This window comes from Vipera ursinii, assembly GCF_947247035.1.
Source record: "Vipera ursinii genome assembly, chromosome: 7".
Lineage (NCBI taxonomy): Eukaryota > Metazoa > Chordata > Lepidosauria > Squamata > Viperidae > Vipera > Vipera ursinii.
In genome coordinates, this window is record NC_139521.1 from 49,499,720 (window position 1) to 49,519,493 (window position 19,774).

Below are 19,774 nucleotides of genomic sequence, written 5' to 3' on the forward strand. Positions count from 1 at the left end.
TGTTTACCAAATATTAATGGTGATTATGTTAAAAAAAATTGGAGAAGGCAGCACTATGTATGTTAACTCAAAAAGAGGAAAAGATGGATGGATATAAGTCATCCAGAAGGATGTCAGTAGCCAATACTTTGCATAAGTTAAAGACTGTCCCTTGTATACATTTCTTTAGCTTTGGGAGCTGAAAGTGGGGGTAGGTTATCTTTGCTATTCTTCTTAGTTGTGAATCCCAGTGCAGCTTCACTATTCTGCCTGCAAATCTAACCACTTTTCTCCCAGTTGCTGTGAAAACTAAACTTACAGCTGTGGGATTCTGCAGTTGGTGCATCCAGCAAAAATGTAACTTATGTAGTAACTAGACACAAGGAAATATTTTTGCTTAGACCTGCTCCTTAGACCTGCTCCTAAAGTATGACTTCTTCATTAACTGCAACTGAAATGATTGTACAGCTATCATTGTTTACAGTATTTGTTTTCAAGCTTCCCTTTCTTTTTCCTTTTCAGTTCTTCCTCCTGTGCTTGTTCCTAGACACAGTGAATACAACCCTCAGCACAGTCTCCTGGCTCAATTTCGCAACTTGGGACAAAATGAGCCTCATATGCCACATAATGCTACTTTTCCAGACTCTTTCCAGCAACCCAACAGTCATCCATTCCCCCATTCACCAAACAGTAGCTATCCAAATTCGCCTGGAAGCAGCAGTGGTACCTACCCTCATTCACCTGCCAGCTCTGACCCAGGAAGCCCTTTTCAGATGCCAGGTAAGCTTCCTCTGAAACCACAGCAGCTATTTCTTAGCATTGGCAATGGTTTTGGGACAGCACATTGACCAGCAATGGGAGGCAAAGAGGGGGAAGGATGATGTTCCAGTGGTTTTAGTGCAATTGTTAAGCCAGTAAAATATTTCCAGAATTTTTGATAAAATGTGCTTTCTAGTAGTTGTATCATTTTTCTGCAGTGGAACTAAAGCATACTTAAGTGGATATATCCCTCATGTTCCAGAAGGGGAACTAGAAAGGATTTGGATATTCCTCCTAATAAAATAATTTTGGCCTTGCTTTGCTCAGGCCACCATCCTCCAGGCCAAGATATTTTTTCTTTTTTACCTCAGTTTTTCTATTATCGAGGCTTCATCAAGTCTCAAAATATCTACAAAATATATATAGTTTGCTTAAATAAAGCATATAGATGGTTTTCCCTCAATAATGAGAGGATGTAGGACAACGTAATATGTTGGCAGTTACTGAACATCACCAAGCTATTTGTGCTTAATTAAAGTTGAGAATATGTCTCCCAAGATCATTTATTTATTTATTTATTTATTTTGATTTATATACCGCCCTTTTCAAGAGGAACTCAGGGCGGTTTACAGGGCAAATTAAAACAGTACAATGTACAGATTAAAATTAAATTAAATTAATAGCCCCAAAAGAGTTTAAAATTTAAAATTTACAACCTTAAAACCCCTCAGTCCAGGCCGGCTAACTCAAATAGATCATGAGGCATTAATGTGTTTTAGGCCAACAAGCTGTTTGAAGGTAAATCATCAATAAAACAAATAAAGCTTATGTTTTGGAAGGAATGTGATCATTCCTAAATAACATACATCTTTGTAGTAAGTTTTAAATGATTACTCATGTCAGAATTTTTTTTTAATGTGAATTATAGAATGATAATATTAGTATGTTTTATGGTATTTTTATTAGTTTTTATTATATTTTATTATTATTATTATTAGTATTGTTTAATAATATGGATATTATCTTGTTTTTATGTTATTATTATGTTTACTTTTATCTTGTTTGTGTTCATGTTAAAGGGGAGTTAAAGTGCGTTAGGAACTTCGTTACATATATAGTTGGTTAATGTTATTTAGATTTTGATTGTTATTTTTGTAACCCTGTATTCAGTTCTGGGAAGTGGGGGAGGGGGGTGGTTTGGGGTGGGTTTGTATTGTAACTTTTATAAAAAAATTTAATAAAAAAAGAATTTTTTATGGAGTTGCATTTTTATTCCCAATTGAATTTATGAAAAAAAAACCACTTAGCTGCTGCTTCTGTTCTGTTTAGCCATGGAATCTCCAGAAAGTGGATTTCAGCAACTAGAAGAAGGCAGTAGTCACTAAATAATGCTATAATATATGCACTATAGCATATTCTTCATTATTTCAGAAAAAGATGTAATTTTATTTAGCCACCTTAATAGCAAAGGATGTTCCTTTTTAGAAAAGTTAGGTAAACAAGAATGTCCTGGGAATTGATATCTGTCCACTTCTTAAGAAGGCAGAATGGCAACCTCCCAGTTCCCTCACTAAGTAAATGCTTAGTTCCTATATAATTTTTTCCTATATTTTGGATGTTGAAACCTAAGGGTGAGTTCAGTTGACAATAGCATACCTTTGGCTTAAGAGAATGTTATAAATAAACATCAGGACAATGTTAGTATAAAAATAATATAGAGATAATCACATGTGGCTGCAAACCAGTAATACTAAAAGTAAGTCTTACATTGATGCTTTGCCTCCATTGATTATTAAATTGTAATGCCATCATCAATAAGTTGTTCTTGTTGTTGTGCACTAGGATGTAGCACCTGTCTACTGATAAATATATTGGAAAAGATGACCTGTATGCAAATCATCATCACTTCTTTTTCACATATAGAGATTTGATCTGTTTGCTTCAGAACTTTCCCAAACCTAATTCCTTCAAGGAAAAGTAAACTTAAGTATAATTAATCAAAGAGTCATAATTTCTGTGTTAGCCATGTTAACAGAGATGAGTAAAAATGGATGGTTTTCTTCTATTATTACAAGTGCATTGTAGTTTGGCTTAGCACTGTCCATAAAATGGATAAGTACAAAGATGAAATAACAGTATTTTGTTTTACCTTAGCTGATACTCCCCCTCCTGCTTATCTACCTCCAGAAGATCAGATGACCCAGGATGGTTCACAACCAATGGATACCAATATGATGGCACCTTCAATTCCTTCAGAAATAAACAGAGGAGGTGACACTTCATATTTCAATTATGAAAAATGTTTGTATATGTGTATGGCACTTTTACTTCCTGTTTTATATTTTCATTGTATTGTCTTAAGTTCCTGCTAAAGAAGAAGGCAGGATAAAAATTACATGCATCAACTCTAAGTGCTGCACTTAAAAACAGCAGTGGATATGGTAAGATGCTTATGTTAAGACCTGTGCAAATGGTACAGCAGACAAAGTTGCATTTAATTCAGCACTAGCATTCAATATATGTTCACACATTTTGCTATACTTGGAGATAGTTCAGTCACAATATGCCCTGTCAAGCTGTTGGGACCAGATATGCAACCACCTGGATAACGTGGCTGCTACTAAGCTTAGTAAGCAACTGAAAAGTTTTTGAAGGATAAGCGCAAGCAACAATTTCTTTGTTATTCTGCTTTAAAGCAAGCTTTTAGTAGATAAATGCAAACACTTGCGTTTTTGCTGATTTGTTTATGGTAGGTAGTCCTTGTAGCTGAAAAAAGGCACATTTACCAGTGTTTTGCTTTAACTATGATTTTCTGCATATTTTTATTTTTTTATAAATTATAAAAAATATAACATAATTTTTTAATAAAATTTTATAAATATCTCAACCCTAAAATATTTTCATTCCCTAGGACTGTCCCCTTCCTCTATCCATGTAAACTCAGATATTTGATTGAGTTTTTAAGGGTTATGGTATGAGTTGCCACAAATTAGTTATGTGAGGGAAAGAGACAAGTGCACATACCCAGTGATCCCTTTGGCACCTAATTGAATTGACTTTAAACTTAAGAATATGATCACATTACAGACAGTCCACAGATTAATAACTAGTTCCATTCCCTGTGTTGTTGTTGTTAGCTGCGAAGTTGTGTCCGACCCATCGCGACCCTATGGACAACGATCCTCCAGGCCTTCCTGTCCTCTACCATCTTCTGGAGTCCATTTAAGCTCACGCCTACTGCTTCAGTGACTCCATCCAGCCACCTCATTTTCTGTCGTCCCCTTCTTCTATTGCCAGTTCCATTCCCCAACTCTGTCTTAACCCAAATTTGTATTTAAGTTCGAACGTATACAGGCAAATAGCCTATTACTAAAAATGGCAAATGGTATTGTCCTTCCTCCAGCAGATCAAATCACCGTAGCAGTGCAATGTTTTTAGGAAATTAGTGAAAATTGCTGAAAACAGGCTATAGCTTAAAAACATTTGCCTTCAACAGTTCTGGAAAGATTGTGCAGCTTCAGTGCTTTGTGAGGTTGAGGAAGAGAATGTCATCCACCTTTGTTAGTAATATTAAGCTTGTTTGTAACCTTAAGGACAAGCCCTAGTGGTTGTCCTTAAGTCAGACATTAATTTGGGGACTGGCAGTACAATCGGCCACCAGGGCTGTGTTGTATTGAGTTGGATGTCAGCTAAACCCCAATTACACCAGTTCCAGGCAAGTCTTATAAATTTGCTAGAATTGGTATTAGAGTAAGCTTCAATTTCTTTCTTCCTGTTAATCTTGGATTATATTGTTTGGCAGGGAGCGAATGAGGTGAAGCAGGTTGCCCTTAAGAATGCAGAAAGAGTAAAGTTGACAACCTGATTCCTACTAGTAATATTAGTAATTAAAATACTGTAATTAGAGTGATACAATAATTCTTCTCTTCATTTGTGAAGGGGAAACAGACTCTTTTTTCCATTCATATTATTTATTCCACACCTGTTTCCGCTAATTCAGTGAGCTCTTATCTGTGCCCCAGACCTCTACCTGATGTGCATGGTTACATCCTTTGTTTAATAGCCTTTCAAAAAGGTCTGCTGCAGTTCATGTTTATGAAGGGCACTAGCAATAAACGCAAACCCCAGTGCTCTCTGGCTACAGAGATTTGGAGGCCTGCTCCTTGTGAAGATTTGTTAGTCTTAAGAGATTTTACTTAACAAGCTGCATCCTGTCAATGAAGTTGGGTAATTCCTATTGTTGGCTCATGCTGGGAATGGAGAGACAAAACACACCTGCTCTGCATGACTTAAGGCAAATGTGAGGAAGTTCCTATGAAATCCGCCTCTGTGTGTGTGTGTGTGTGTGAGAGAGAGAGAGAGAGAGAGATATGATTTCACTCTTCAGGAATGGCCAGCTGGCAGCATTTCTTCCTGACTTTGAGAACTAGGGCAAAGCTGTGCAGCAGTAATAGTTACTGGCATCTTGCTGTGAAAAGTGCACTGAGTTACTAATAATTAAAGATTGCCTAACAGTGACTTGAAAGGATTAAAAATGCAGCAAATTGTTTGCACCGGCAGTTGGCCTATCCTTAACGAGTTGTGCTACCCCAACCATCTATAGTTTATTCAATAAACCATTTTTAAATGAACCATGGCTTAGCACAATATTTGAACCCAGCTGTTCAATTTCATTTGTGAAAACCATATTGGGAACTCTCTTTTATCTTGAATCACTTATTGGTAAATTATATACCAAAAAAAAATCATCTGGGTTTATATATTGTGCAAGCAGTTGTGATGTGTGAAATAAATATGGGGGGGGGAGAAAGTGCAAACCACAGATTGCTCATTAATGCTACTGAGTAATGATGAACAACTCCAATGTTTTGATTCTGAATCTACCTGATAGGATGGGTATGATAATAAAATGCAATGAAGCCCATGTATGTTGCTGCAAGCTGCTTGGATAAAAATAACATTGTGTAAACAGACAGCATCAGCCATATACGTTTGAGTTTACTCTGAGTAAAGATAATTATCAAAAAGGAAGGAAAGAGTTCCTGGAAGCAATCAGTTTCTTTAGCCAGTAAAAGCAAAAACATCTTTCTTAAATTTGTAGTTCAGTGAGTCAGGAAGAGGTTATTGTTGCTATTGATTACAAAGCTGCACTTTCCCTCTTAACACTTTAATGAGATTGTAAATTAAAAATTTATCAAAAACAAATTGGCTGCATAAATCTTAACACAACCTGAAAATTTAGTGCAGAATGAGTGGATTTATTCCTCTTATATGAGTGTACCCAAAAAATGGACCTTGAAATTCTATGTTCTCCTTTCAGTTTCATTACACTTTGTTAAGATGTTTGAGTATTTGTAGCAGCAGGTCCTGTAGCTGCTTGAATATATTCTCTTGTTGAATAGGGGAGCATAGGGGTTGTTTTTTTCTGGCTAGAGGCAGTTCTGGTTGCTGAGAGGAAGAATGGTTATTGTTGACTAGAATTCTTCCTTAGTTTAAATTTGTAAAAAAATAAAAGTTTAATAAATGTATGTCTTAAATAAACATTCCAGAAATGCATCTCCATTATATTTTGTTAAAAATAATTTACAAGGTTTATGTATTACACTAACCCATAACATGGGTTGGATTTGGATTATTTCCTGTTTCAGCCTAACCCAAGGCCATCTATTTATTATATTTATATTTATTAAATTTTTATACCGCCCTTCTCCCGAAGGACTCAGGGCGGTGTACAGGGCAATAAATATCAAAATACAAAATATAAAAGTTAAAAAAGATTAAATAATTATGCCCGATATAATACAGTAATTAAAAGCTGTGTTAAAACCCAAACCCCAAACCTATCAGACCAGGCCGGCTTGTTCAAATAAATAGGTTTTTAGATCGCGTCGGAAGGAGCGAAGATCGGGGGCCGTCCGGAACTCAACTGGCAAGCGGTTCCACAGGTCTGGTGCGCCCACAGAGAACGCCCTCCCCCTGGGGGCCACCAATTGACATTCTCTGATCAGAGGCACCCTGAGGAGGCCCTCTCTGTGGGAGCACACTCGGGGTCCATTAAGCGCCTAGGTGGAACCATCTCGTTGGTTCAACAACCCCACGACAGGGAGTGGCAAAACGGAAGACCAACCGCAGGAGATGATGATCGGTCCATGACAGGGGCGTAACAATTGGAGAACCCCCACCCAGATCATCTAACCACCGTCCAGATAGAAAAACCAAATCGAGCGTGTGACCCCCCCATGAGTTGTACCCTGAATAACTTGCATCAGGTCCATGGCCGTCATGGAAGCCATGAACTCCCGAGCTAACTCCGATGATCCCCCCAGGGATGGTAGATTGAAGTCACCCAAAAACATAAGTTTGGGGAACTCAAACACCAACCCTGAGAGGATGTCGAGAAACTCAGGCAGGGCTGCTGCTGCGCGACTAGGCGAAAAGTACACCAGCAGCAAGCCCAACTGAGCTCTAGGGCCACATCTCAGGAGGAGGGACTCACACCCGACTATTTGGACAACGGTGGCCTCCCGCGGAAATAAGGTCTCCCTCACGACTACTGCCACTCCTCCGCCCCTACCCTGAGCCCGAGGCTGGTGCAGCACCCGGAAACCCGATGGACAAAGATCAACCAGAGGGACACCGCCCTCTGGGCCCAACCAGGTCTCCGTAATGCAAGCCAGGTCCGCATGCTCCTCCTCGATCAAATCACGTATAAGAGGAGCCTTATTAACTACGGACCTGGCATTGAAATACATGAGCCTGAGCTCAGGTGGCTGCTCATCCTCGCTCCCGGAACCATGGGCCGAAACCAGAGGGTCAGAGCGCATCACCGCTTGGAGACAGCGGGGAGGCCCTCCCAAAAATTGATGCGGCCCTCTGTTTGCATGCCTGCTGCCATTTCCTAAATGGCATTCCCTAAATCAGGGGTCAGCAACCTGAAACAGTGAAAGAGCCACTCGGAACCGGTTCCCTCACAAAAGAAAAAACTGGGAGCCGCAAAAAATGTGTGTGCATGTGCATACATGCGCACATGCGCAGAACAGGGTTTGACTGAAGAGTGGAGCCAAGGTGAGATATGCACCTACCCTGCATATTTGAATTGATTGGTTGAACTTTTTTAGTCCCAGTTTGTTTTTGTTTTTTTTTTTGGACTGCACATGGCAGAGGACTGGGAGCCGCAGGAGATGGCTGAAAGAGCTGCATGCGGCTCCGGAGCCGCGGGTTGCAGACCTGTGCCCTAAATAGTACCCACAGTAGTGGCAGCTCATATTTGTGTAAATTTTTTGGCTTGCTAACAAAGAATAAAGGGAGACAGATATGATCATTTCAAACTTATTTGTTCTCATCAGTCAGCCATACCCTTCTGAGATTCGAACCTGGGCCGACTGCATCTTAAGCAGTTGTTTTAACGCCTAGGCCACAGGCTCCCTCTCTCTCTCTCTCTCTTTGTTAGCTGAGAAGCAAGGAAGATATGTGTTAAATGTTTGTTAAGAATTTAGAATGCACTTGCTTAAGTCCCAAACACGGGATAAATCTTATTTCCTGTTTCAGCCTAACCCAAGGCCATCTAACCTAGGGGTTAAAACAACTGCTTAAGATGCAGTCGGCCCAGGTTCAAATCTCAGAAGGATATGGCTGACTGATAAGAGCAAATAAGTTTGAAATGATCGTATCTGTCTCCCTTTATTCTTTGTTAGCAAGCCAATATATATATATATATATATATATATATATATATATATATATATATATATATATATATATATATATATATATATATATATATATATATATATATATGTAGATCTAGAGTCTCGGGTTTCTTCCCGCGTTCCTTTCATCTTCAGAAAGTTGTGGCGACGTTTCGACGAAATCCCATCCGTCATCATCAGGCCGGAGTGTTCCTCCTGAAAAGTCAGAAGTACGAAGAGCAAGAATACTAAGTGACATACCTTTCCTATGCCAATGTCGAGACCAAAATATAAGACCAAATTGTTTCAAATTGAAATTCCACATCAATACCACTTCAACCAAATGCATTCTAAGAAGAACAGAAATGGCATTACTAAGAAATGAACTCCACAATAAAAGATTTCAATTAGACCAAACAAACAAGGACCTACTAACATTACATCTCAAACTCAGCAACATTATTCACCCGATACTATGGGACAAAGTGAAACAACTGGCGGTTTGGAGAGCAGAAACAGAGACCATCTATAAAAACAACAGACATTCAAAGAAACTCAAACAATTAGAGAACTACAACAACCAAACAACCACATCACAACAACATCTACAACAAATAGTGCATAACATCTCCCACAGAAGACTAACAACAGCAGAAACAAACGTCCTAGCAAAAGGTTTCAACTTCGCTGTTGCACCAAAGAAAATTCCCACAGAAACCATCATATGTGGAGTTGAAACCAGCTTAACTAAACTCAATGCAGATGAAGCAGACCAAGTCAGACACGAAGTCACCCACATCCTATGCACAAGCAAACCACCCAAAAGCAACCTAACAAAAGAAGAACAAGTAGCATTGCAAAACCTAAGAAAAGACAACAGCATAATCATACTACCAGCAGATAAAGGCAATGCTACAGTGGTAATGGACACATCAGACTATGAAGAGAAACTGTCCAACTTACTCAAAGAAACTACATACAAACCTATATATACAGATCCCACAACCTATCTAGAAAAGACCACCAAGAAAAAGATAAAATCAACTTCTATAAGCCAAGAAATCCAACAAACAATCATTCCCAGGGAGAAGTCATCCAGATGCCCAAAACTATATGGCCTCCCCAAAATACACAAAGATGGAATCCCACTAAGACCCATAGTAAGTTCTATAGGCTCACCACTACAAAACTTAGCTAAATACCTAGCAAAACAACTACAACCTCAAGCAGAAATGGCAGCTTCATATGTCCAAAACTCATACCACTTTATAGAATTAGTGAAAAATCTACAGATAGACCAAAAAGACTTGCTAGTCAGCTTCGATGTGGTATCACTATTCACCCAGGTGCCAGTCCAAGAAGCTCTATCAACAATAAGAAGCAAATACCAACCACCAAACCATATTATAGAACTAGCAGAACACTGCTTATCAAACACATATTTCATACACAGAGGCCAGAGATACAAACAAATAGAAGGCGCACCAATGGGATCCCCTCTATCACCAGTTATCGCCAACCTTTTCATGGAAGAATTTGAAACTAACGCTCTGGAAAAGACTACAAACAAACCAAAACTGTGGCTCAGATATGTGGATGACACCTTCGTGATCTGGCCCCACGGAAGAAAGGAGCTAGAAAACTTCCTAACACACCTGAACAGCCTACAAACAACCAGTTACCTTTCCTGGATGTACTTATATACAAAAAACAAAACGGCACCCTAGGACACACAGTCTACCGAAAGAAAACGCACACCAACCGTTACCTCAATGCGCAATCACATCATCACCCAGCACAAATAAATTCAGTAGCCAAAACACTAATAACAAGAACCAAACGCCTTGCAGATAAAACACATATACAAACAGAACTACACACCCTGACAGACATATTGACAGCAAACAAGTTCCAAAAAAACAAAATCACCAATATGATTCAGCAGGGGACTCCGAAACAGAAAAACATCCAAGAAGAAGAACAGAACAACGGACGAGCCATCTTGCCCTACATAAAAGGAACAACCGACAAAATCAGTAAAGTACTACGCAAACATAACATCAAAACCGCATTTAACACTGACAGAAAGATATCAACCATCCTGAGAAATCCCAAAGACAAAATAGAACTGGAAAACCAGGGCATATACCAAATCCCATGCGCCTCCTGTCCAGCAACATACATCGGACAGACTAACAGAAGAATAGAGGTACGTGTAGAAGAACATAAGAACTCAGTACAGAAGAAAGATCACACATCTTCACTAGTACAACACATAAACACTACGGGACACAACATCAATTTTGAAGGTACAAAAACAATCGCCAAAATAGAACATCTCAATAGCAGAATAATCAGAGAAGCCATTGAAATAGAAAAACACCCAGACAGTATGAACAAGCGAGACGACACCTCCCGCCTACATGACATTTGGAAACCAGCATTGATAGAGAAACGAATTTCAGCAAACAAGGATTTAAAAAACCAACAAACAACCCCAAATGCCACCAGCCCCAGCAAGACTCATCCACACCCAGAACAAAAACTCTCCCACACAGAAGACAGAACAAGTCAAGCAAAAGTGCCATCACCCAAGCAGAAGAACGCACACACGAACCTGACTGACCCATACCAGAGATACATAGCAGGTCCTCGAACTCGGAGCCAAACCAAAGCTCTGGAGGCCACTACACAGCCCACTCCTCAGGACACCAAATCACAACACTCAGGATATTACAACACAACAAAAAACCCCACCCATTCAGAACACACCCCACCCAATCAGAAGACAGCCACGCCTCCAACCAATCAGAAGACAACCACGCATCCACCCAATCAGAAGACAGCCACGCCTCCACTCAATCAGAAGACAACCACGCCTCCACCCAATCGGAGGACACCCCCACCCAATCAGAAAGCAGCCACGCCTCCACCCAGTCAGAACACAGCCCCACCGGCAGTTGGAAGGAAAGGAACAGCCAGACCACGCATTGCTCCTGGAAGCAGCAGGAGGAACACTCCGGCCTGATTGATGACGGATGGGATTTCGTCGAAACGTCGCCACAACTTTCTGAAGATGAAAGGAACGCGGGAAGAAACCCGAGACTCTAGATCTACACATACAGACACCCGCGAGAATCTACGAAAACAAATATATATATATATATATATATATATATATATATATATATATATATATATATATATATATATATATGTAAATTTTAAATTGCTAACAAAGAATTAAGGGAGACTGATATCATAGGCAGTAGTCACAACAGTGACAGCTCATATTTGTGTAAATTTTTAGATTGCTAACAATTGATTAATTCTTTAATTCTTTGTTAGCAATCTAAAAATTTACACACACACACACACACACACACACACACACACAGCTCAGGAATGTATATATATATATGTGTGTATATATGTAGCTCAGGAATGATATAAGGAATCCTTGGTGCTCTCTGAGCTTGGTTGTTCGCTTCAGACATTTCGTTATATGACCATTTAACATCAGTGCAAATGAGTGTGGGGTTTGCCTTGTTTAGATATAGCAGTGTTTGCCTCTTTTGGATAATGAAATATCTGCAAGCAAACAACCAAACTCAGAGAGCACCAAAGACTACACAGGTTTGGGTTCTGTATACACTTAGGTCTTGTGGTTTATAAAACAATGTTTATAGCTTACTGTATTGTATGAACAGTCATTAAAGGTTATTCAATAAACCAGGTTAAACCAAACCTAAGGAACTGTAATTATTACAGGAACTGTAATAAATGAGATATAATTATGTGTTCATTGTTACAGTAGAGTAAATAAATTAATAAATTCTTAAGAAGAGAACTTAATTACTGTCTGTTCCATAAGAAATTACACCATAATGTATTTGTTGTCTTTAAGAACTATGCACCCTTTATTTTTGTAAGTCAACATGCAAAGCTGCTTAAAGCAACTGTTCTTTTTAAAAAAGAAACCTTCATATGACTTGCTCAAATATCTGCCCCACCTCCTTTCCATTTCTCAGCTTTGAATGCTTTGACTGAATTACTAATATGGTTTAAATATATCATATAATGGGACACTGTGGGAGAATTTCTAATTAGAAGCTACACCACCAGATTTCCCCCCCCCATGATCTTAAGCCAAAGTCTACACAATGAATATAAATAAATTAAACTTTAAAGCTCAGGAACTCATTAATTCTAGCATTGCTTATTTCTGTTTTTCTTTTGTTGCAGATGTTCAGGCAGTTGCTTATGAAGAGCCAAAACACTGGTGCTCTATTGTCTATTACGAACTCAATAATCGTGTTGGAGAGGCATTTCATGCCTCTTCCACAAGTTTGTTGGTGGATGGCTTCACTGATCCCTCAAATAACAAGAACAGGTTTTGCCTGGGGCTCTTGTCAAATGTTAACCGGAATTCTACTATTGAGAATACTAGGCGGCATATTGGCAAAGGTATTATTGATTCTGATCATGTCAGTACATTGGAGATGCAAGCTACATTTAACAGGTTTTTAGGCTTCATTGAGAAATAATGTATTCAACAACATTATTCATATGTTTATCTCTGCAAAATGCTGGCAACCTGTAGGAATGAGATTACACCTCCCCCCCTAATGTGATGGGTATATCTCCAGAAAAAACTGATGTTGCCCAGAGATAGTGAGAAATATACTCTAATGCAGATTAAAGAAAGCTGCTACACCATTTTATAGAAATAATCCATTTGAAATGAATATGACTATGGCTGAAATAAGGATGGTAGATCCTTATATATTGGAGGCTGAAATATCTATTGAACCTCCTGAGTATTGATGTATTTTATGTAATAATAGATGAAGAATAAGGGAAAAGTGGTTGGACATGTCTCTTTCCAATCCACAATTGCAAATTGGAATTTTTAAGTTTTTTTTTAAAGGCAAATAAGTTTCATTTGAATTGGCAAAATTATATAACTCCAGTAGCATGTTGCATCCTTACTTTTAAGAACTGCGATAGTGGTTCGGATTTGGGTTTTCTAGAATCTTTTTTTAGTGATGAAGACTTGGGATGAATTCCATGGAAAAATATTTTTTGATTGATTTTGATGAACGGCAAAGGCATTTATTGAAAAGGGAAAAGGGAAACATTAGTACACAGTTGTGCTCAAAATACTTTTAAAAAGCCAGGATTATATACAGGTAAGAGATGTTTGTTCCCTACCCCCCCACATTGGCAGTTAGGAGAAAAAGGCTGACTACATAGAAGACAAAAAGAGTTTTTCCAGATGTGTGTAAGACAATTGCATCCCAGTTAGGCATCATAAAGAAATTGTAGTTTTGACTAATTGCAAAGAGATTGACTATATTGATGAATGTGAATTCATGAATTCTTGTATTTTGATAGTTTTAAGCTGCCAAAACAAATATCTAGAAGTATTCCTATTGTTCATAATTGGGGAAATACTTAGGTGTAAGAATATACGCAGATGACTAAAACCTTACTTTCTTTATGCAGCTGCTAAGTTGATTGACCTACAATTTCAGAGAAAATTTAACCATCTTCTGTCTCTTTTCTAGGAGTTCATTTGTATTATGTTGGTGGAGAAGTCTATGCAGAGTGCCTTAGTGACAGTAGTATATTTGTGCAAAGTCGAAATTGCAATTACCATCATGGCTTTCATCCAACTACCGTCTGCAAAATTCCGAGCGGCTGCAGCTTAAAAATTTTCAACAATCAAGAATTTGCTCAACTTTTAGCTCAGTCAGTGAACCATGGTTTTGAAACTGTGTATGAACTCACTAAGATGTGCACTATTCGTATGAGTTTTGTAAAGGTAAGCAAGGCTTTCCATTTCAGTTCATGAACGAGTGACTTTTTAAACCAGAGAAACAAAAAAACAATGGCTTGAGTTGCTAGCACTTCACTGCCTGCTCTCCAAACAGTAAAATTTAAAAGGCATTAATTTGCCTAAAATCTTAGAGCTCAGCTGAGTTTCTCGCACATGTGTGCATGTATACAGAAAGAAAGAGTTTCTCAAAACTTAACTGTGATCTGGATTTGTACTAAATGTGTTTGGGAAAGGAAGCATTGCTGCTTGTGGCAGCTGAAGTGTCCTGACAGCAGTCAAACAGCCCTCCAAGCGGATGTACGAGACTTCTAAAGGATACAGCTGCTTTAATGCTTTGAAGAAAGATGTTTTGCTTATTTCAGTACCTCTTGGGAATGCTTTACATAATTATTAAACCTTATTTTGAGGTAGAATCTTGATCAGAATTTCAGATCAATTGAGTGTTGGAATCTTAGCCATCCGGTGGAAAGCCTTTAGGGTTGGAGAGTAAATGCTCCTATTGAAGATATTACAAAATTTAGCAGTTTAATTTTGGAAGATAACATCCTATCAGAAATAGCTTATCCACTGATGCGTAATTAAATGGATATTAAATAGCTATTTATTTCTTTCTCAGGTTTATATCCTGCTTTTCATGTAGGAATTCAAGCCAGTGTACATAGCATTCCTTCCTCCTTTTTCTCCTGACAAGAATCCCATCCTGGGAAAGATGGGTTTCATGAGCCCATGGTCACTCAGTAAGCTTTTCTGACTGGGGTGAATGGAATCTGGCTCTTCTCAGGGCCAGTCCAACACCTTAATTGTACCTAATTGGCTTTCTTGATAGTAAAGTTTATGATTCCATACAAATAATTGAAACTAAAACATGGACTACTTATACTGGTAGTCCTTGGCTTATACAACTCAGTGGGTTAGGACGCTGAGCTTGTCAATCAGAAGATCGGCAGTTTGGCGGGCCGAATCCTGAGTGCCGCGTAGCAGAGTGAGCGCCTGTTACTCGTCCCAGCTTCTGCCAACCTAGCAGTTCGAAAGCACGTAAAATGCAAGTAGAAAAATAGGGACCACTACGGTGGGAAGGTAACAGCGTTCCGTGCGCCTTTGGCATCTAGTTATGCCGGCCACATGACCACGGAGACGTCCTCGGACAAACGCTGGCTCTTCGGCTTTGAAACGGAGATGAGCACCGGCCCCTAGAGTTAGAAACGACTAGCACGCATGTGTGGGGGAACCTTTACCTTTTACCTAAAGTTACAACAGCACTGAAAAAGTGTTACTTATGACTGTTTTTCACACTTACGGTTGTTGTAGCATCCTCATGGTCATGTGATCAAAATTTGGATGCTTGGCAACTGGCATGTACTTATGACGGTTGCAGTGTCCTGGGATCATGTGATCACCTTTTGTGATTTTCTCACATGCAAAGTCAATGAGGAAGCCACTTAACAACTGTCATTAACTTAATAACTGCAGTGATTCACCTAATAATTGTAGCAAGTAAGTAAGTAAAATGGGGCAAAATTCACTTAACAAATGTTTCACTTAGCAACAAAAATTTTGGACTCAATTGTGGTCATAAACCAAGGACTACTTCTACAGTGACGTATATTTTTCCCAGGAAGTGGAAATGGAATTTTTACTGCAAATCTCACCAGTGATATGTACTGAGTTAATTGGAAAATGGCTTTCTTTCTGTCAAGCCATGCTTTAAATCCACTACTGATAAACACGCAAAGAGCATAATATGGGAATACATCTTAATTCATTAAAAAAGAAAGATAATGCCTAATTATTAGTATTACCTACTGCCTTTGTGTAATAACAGCTATCCTATTGCAACTCTATGGCACTATATTTTGATTATTTTATTATGGTTTTTCCTTAATATTTTATCTCATATATTGTATTGTCTACATACTATATATATATATGCTGATGCTTTATTTAAACTTATATTTGTGTTTGAATGTATAATGTGTTTTATTAGCATTGTGTATCAATGATTGTATGACCTCTGTAGATACCATATGCTAAACAAATAAAAATTGCCTTTGTATTTTCAAGATGCTAATATGACCAAGGTGCTAGTATGTATATCAGGATACATCTGCTAACATTAAATCTTTTCTATTTCCTAGGGTTGGGGAGCTGAATATCACCGGCAAGATGTCACAAGCACACCATGTTGGATTGAAATTCATTTGCATGGTCCTCTTCAATGGCTGGATAAAGTTCTTACACAGATGGGCTCTCCTCATAACCCAATCTCTTCTGTGTCTTAAAAGAATTCTGAATTTCAGAATCTAGTGAGCCTTGCATGTACTTGAAGGATGTATGAGTCAGACATATGTACAAAACTGGCAGCAGCCTTTATTATACTTGATATCTGTGACCAATTGTTAGATCAGGAAGAAAGGTCGTGTTAAGTTACTAAGTTATTTTTAAAAATCCAGTTTTCACAATCTTTCCAATCTTTGGGCAGGGGATTGTAAAAGCTAGGGATGGCCAAACTAATGTCAATTGAATACTGTTCTCAAGCAGTTTTACTTAACACACTAACATCACCATATGTGACTCATTCATTGTACTTTGTCCTGAAATGAATACCCAACATTGACAGTTATACTCAAAAGAAAGTTTGCATTGGTATTTGAAAGTCTCGGTAATAGTAGCTATCTTGGGGGAAAAAGGCTTCTGTGTAATCTTCTGAAACTGTATTGACCATATTGCTGCAAGAATTTTTACATATGCTCTCTCCTAAATGTATGTACAGTATAATTGGAATTTAGAGATGGACAAGAAATTAGATAGATGCGGGAAGTGGGTGGGAAGTGAAGCTGAGAAGGACAGGTAGAATTATACTGTAAACATAGCTTGTTAAAACAAGACCAAGTCTTTTTGTGTGCATTTCACTTTTAATAGTGGCTTCATCTTAATATTAACCAATATTTCTGCCATCTGCAGCTTCATAGAGAAAGGGTGGGTCAATGCTTTTGTTGTGTACTGCACGGTCTGTAGATTTCAAAACAAAACTGTACAGTTGTTAAAAAATTGAGCGTTTTTATGCAGTTCACATAACAAGCAATTTTTTCATTTTGTAAAACATTTGTGTTTTACCAACTTAGCAGATATTAGCGTATGTTGGGAGGACTTAACCTATTCAAGTGTTTCAAACTAAAAGGTTATTTTTTTTACTATTTTAATTGTTTTCTTTCTGCTAATGTTTTTATATTCATTCAAGCTGTAGTAGGTTTTCAGTATTTTTTAAAAAAATTCCAAAACTTAGGGGGGTTCATCCTTATTGAAGTTCAAATAAACATTGCTTACTTTGATTAAAACAATCTCTTCTGCAACTTTGTTTATAATCAAGATGAAAAAGCCTATCAGTTTTGAGATAAATGAATGTGGGTACATGAAGAGTTGTTAATGTTTGTTCAGGAGTTCAAAATTATCACCATGCAAGAATGGATACTCAAAGTTCCCTTTGTGAATCCTTAACATTTAAATAATTTGCCCAATTTTATATTGTGAACTTAATGGAAAATAGTCATTTACAGTTTTGCCCAAGCTTATGTTACAAGTTATATCATCATAGTTATCAGAGTATCACAGATAACGACATATGAGCTTAGTATGGTCTGATGTTCACTGCCCTAAAAAAATAAGGAATGCTTAGTTTATACAACATGTTAAGTATGGTTCTGGCTAAATAACTACATCTGGTTATTTGATTTATAAGCTGGTTTTGGCGGTAATACGTTGTACAAACTCATTTTTGCATAATGTGGAAATCATTCATAATAATCGGAGACAGCTTTTGTAGCTAGATTCAAAACTGTAAAACAGGGGTGTCAAACTGCGGATCCTTGGGCTGGATACATCATAGCGAAACTGTGCCCACCCCATTGCAGGCAATGGGGAAAAAAGTCGCAATGTCAGTACACATCACGTGATGTTGTGAGTTTGACACCCTGCTATAAAGAGAAGCATTAAAAAGTTCAGATTTACTTTGAGTCAAACTCAAATTCTGGTGACTTCCAACAATTCTCTTAAAGTCTCTTGCTATTGCTTTAGTAGCTTTAAAAAATCCTTTCCAATTTAGTCTATCGTATTACCTCAGAGACTCCTGTCCAAATGCTTATCAAGCCTTAGAATCCAATTCTGGACAAGATCAGCTGTGATGAAGAAAAGCATATCTACACAAGCATTTTAAAGTTCCATTTTGAAGGATACTACAATATTTTCAGTGTCATGGACACAATATTATTTCCAAATGATTTTTCTAGACGCTGGTCAGGTACACTTCAATACTTTACTTGAAGATTCAAGGGCCTGGTGTCCTTAGACTAAAAAGCCTATTTTACTCACACTTTAAAGATTGTTAAAAGTTTCCATTCTTTATACAAGAATTTCAAAAAGAGCTGTTAGCCAGGTATACTTTAATTACAATTTGTATTTGTTCTTTTGGCTTGAATAGAGATAAGGCCTTCCTATCCCATTACAGATGTTAATTTGCCTAACACATTAACACAATCTTATTATCAGTTCTTGTGTTTATGAACTGTCATTGCCTATTCTTCATATGTTAAGCTCTTTAAGTGTCTGTAACTGCTGCTTACAAATCTTCTATTTTTAATCCCTTTGTTCACATTCTACCACCCATTGGCTCCAAACACACAGGTTCGCCTGGTGCGCCAGTTGCGGCCCTATCTGGACCGGGATGCCCTGTGTACGGTCACTCATGCGCTCGTGACCTCTCGCCTAGACTACTGTAATGCTCTCGACATGGGGCTTCCCTTGAAGACCACTCGGAGGCTCCAACTGGTACAGAATGCGGCCGCGAGAGTTGTCTTGGGAGTTTCCCGGTACTCCCATGTTACACCTTTGCTCCGCGAGCTGCATTGGTTGCCAGTTGTCTTCCGGGTGAGGTTCAAGGTCTTGGTTATGATCTTTAAGTCCTTACATGGCATGGGTCCGGGATACCTCGAGGACCACCTGCTGCCGGCGTCAACTCCCCTCCGCCCTGTGCGTGCCCACAGAGAGGGCCTCCTCAGGGTGCCTCCAGTCAGGGAATGTCGACTGGTGGCCCCCAGGGGGAGGGCCTTCTCTGTGGGTGCCCCGGCACTATGGAACCAACTGCCGGTTGAGCTCCGGATGGCATCGGACCTCCGATCCTTCCGTCGCGGGTTGAAGACCCATTTGTTCGAGTTAGCTGGTCTGGCCTGAAGGGGTATTTGGGTTTTTAATTGGTTTTTATTTCACTATTGTTATATTTTAATTTGGGCATGGTTTAATTTTCTTTTAATTTTTGTATACTTATTTATATATGCCCTGTGAACCGCCCTGAGTCCCTTAGGGAGAAGGGCGGTATAGAAATTAAATAAAATAAAAATAAATAAATTTGTGATTGTCAGTTTAAGATTAAATGTTCATGCCTATGAAATGGTTCTTAGACTTCAGGGGTAGGAAACCTTGGCCCTTTTATGACTCGTGGACTTCAACTCCCATA

General features: G+C 38.5%; 1 protein-coding gene across 4 annotated transcripts in view; it reads left to right on the forward strand.

The window, feature by feature from the left end:
- SMAD1 (SMAD family member 1) overlaps positions 1-17,600 on the forward strand; it is a 48,370-nt gene extending 30,770 nt beyond the window's left edge. For 3 of the 4 annotated variants that reach the window (XM_083367779.1, XM_083367780.1, XM_083367781.1), the window contains exons 3-7: positions 502-759; positions 2,893-3,009; positions 12,672-12,893; positions 13,997-14,253; positions 16,404-17,600. In XM_083367779.1, coding sequence (XP_083223905.1) covers positions 502-759; positions 2,893-3,009; positions 12,672-12,893; positions 13,997-14,253; positions 16,404-16,547 — 998 coding nt within the window. In that variant the 3' untranslated portion in view covers positions 16,548-17,600. The remainder of the gene's footprint in view (positions 1-501; positions 760-2,892; positions 3,010-12,671; positions 12,894-13,996; positions 14,254-16,403) is intronic. The other variant, XM_083367782.1, reaches the window with a different exon arrangement.
- The last annotated feature ends 2,174 nt before the right edge of the window (positions 17,601-19,774 follow it).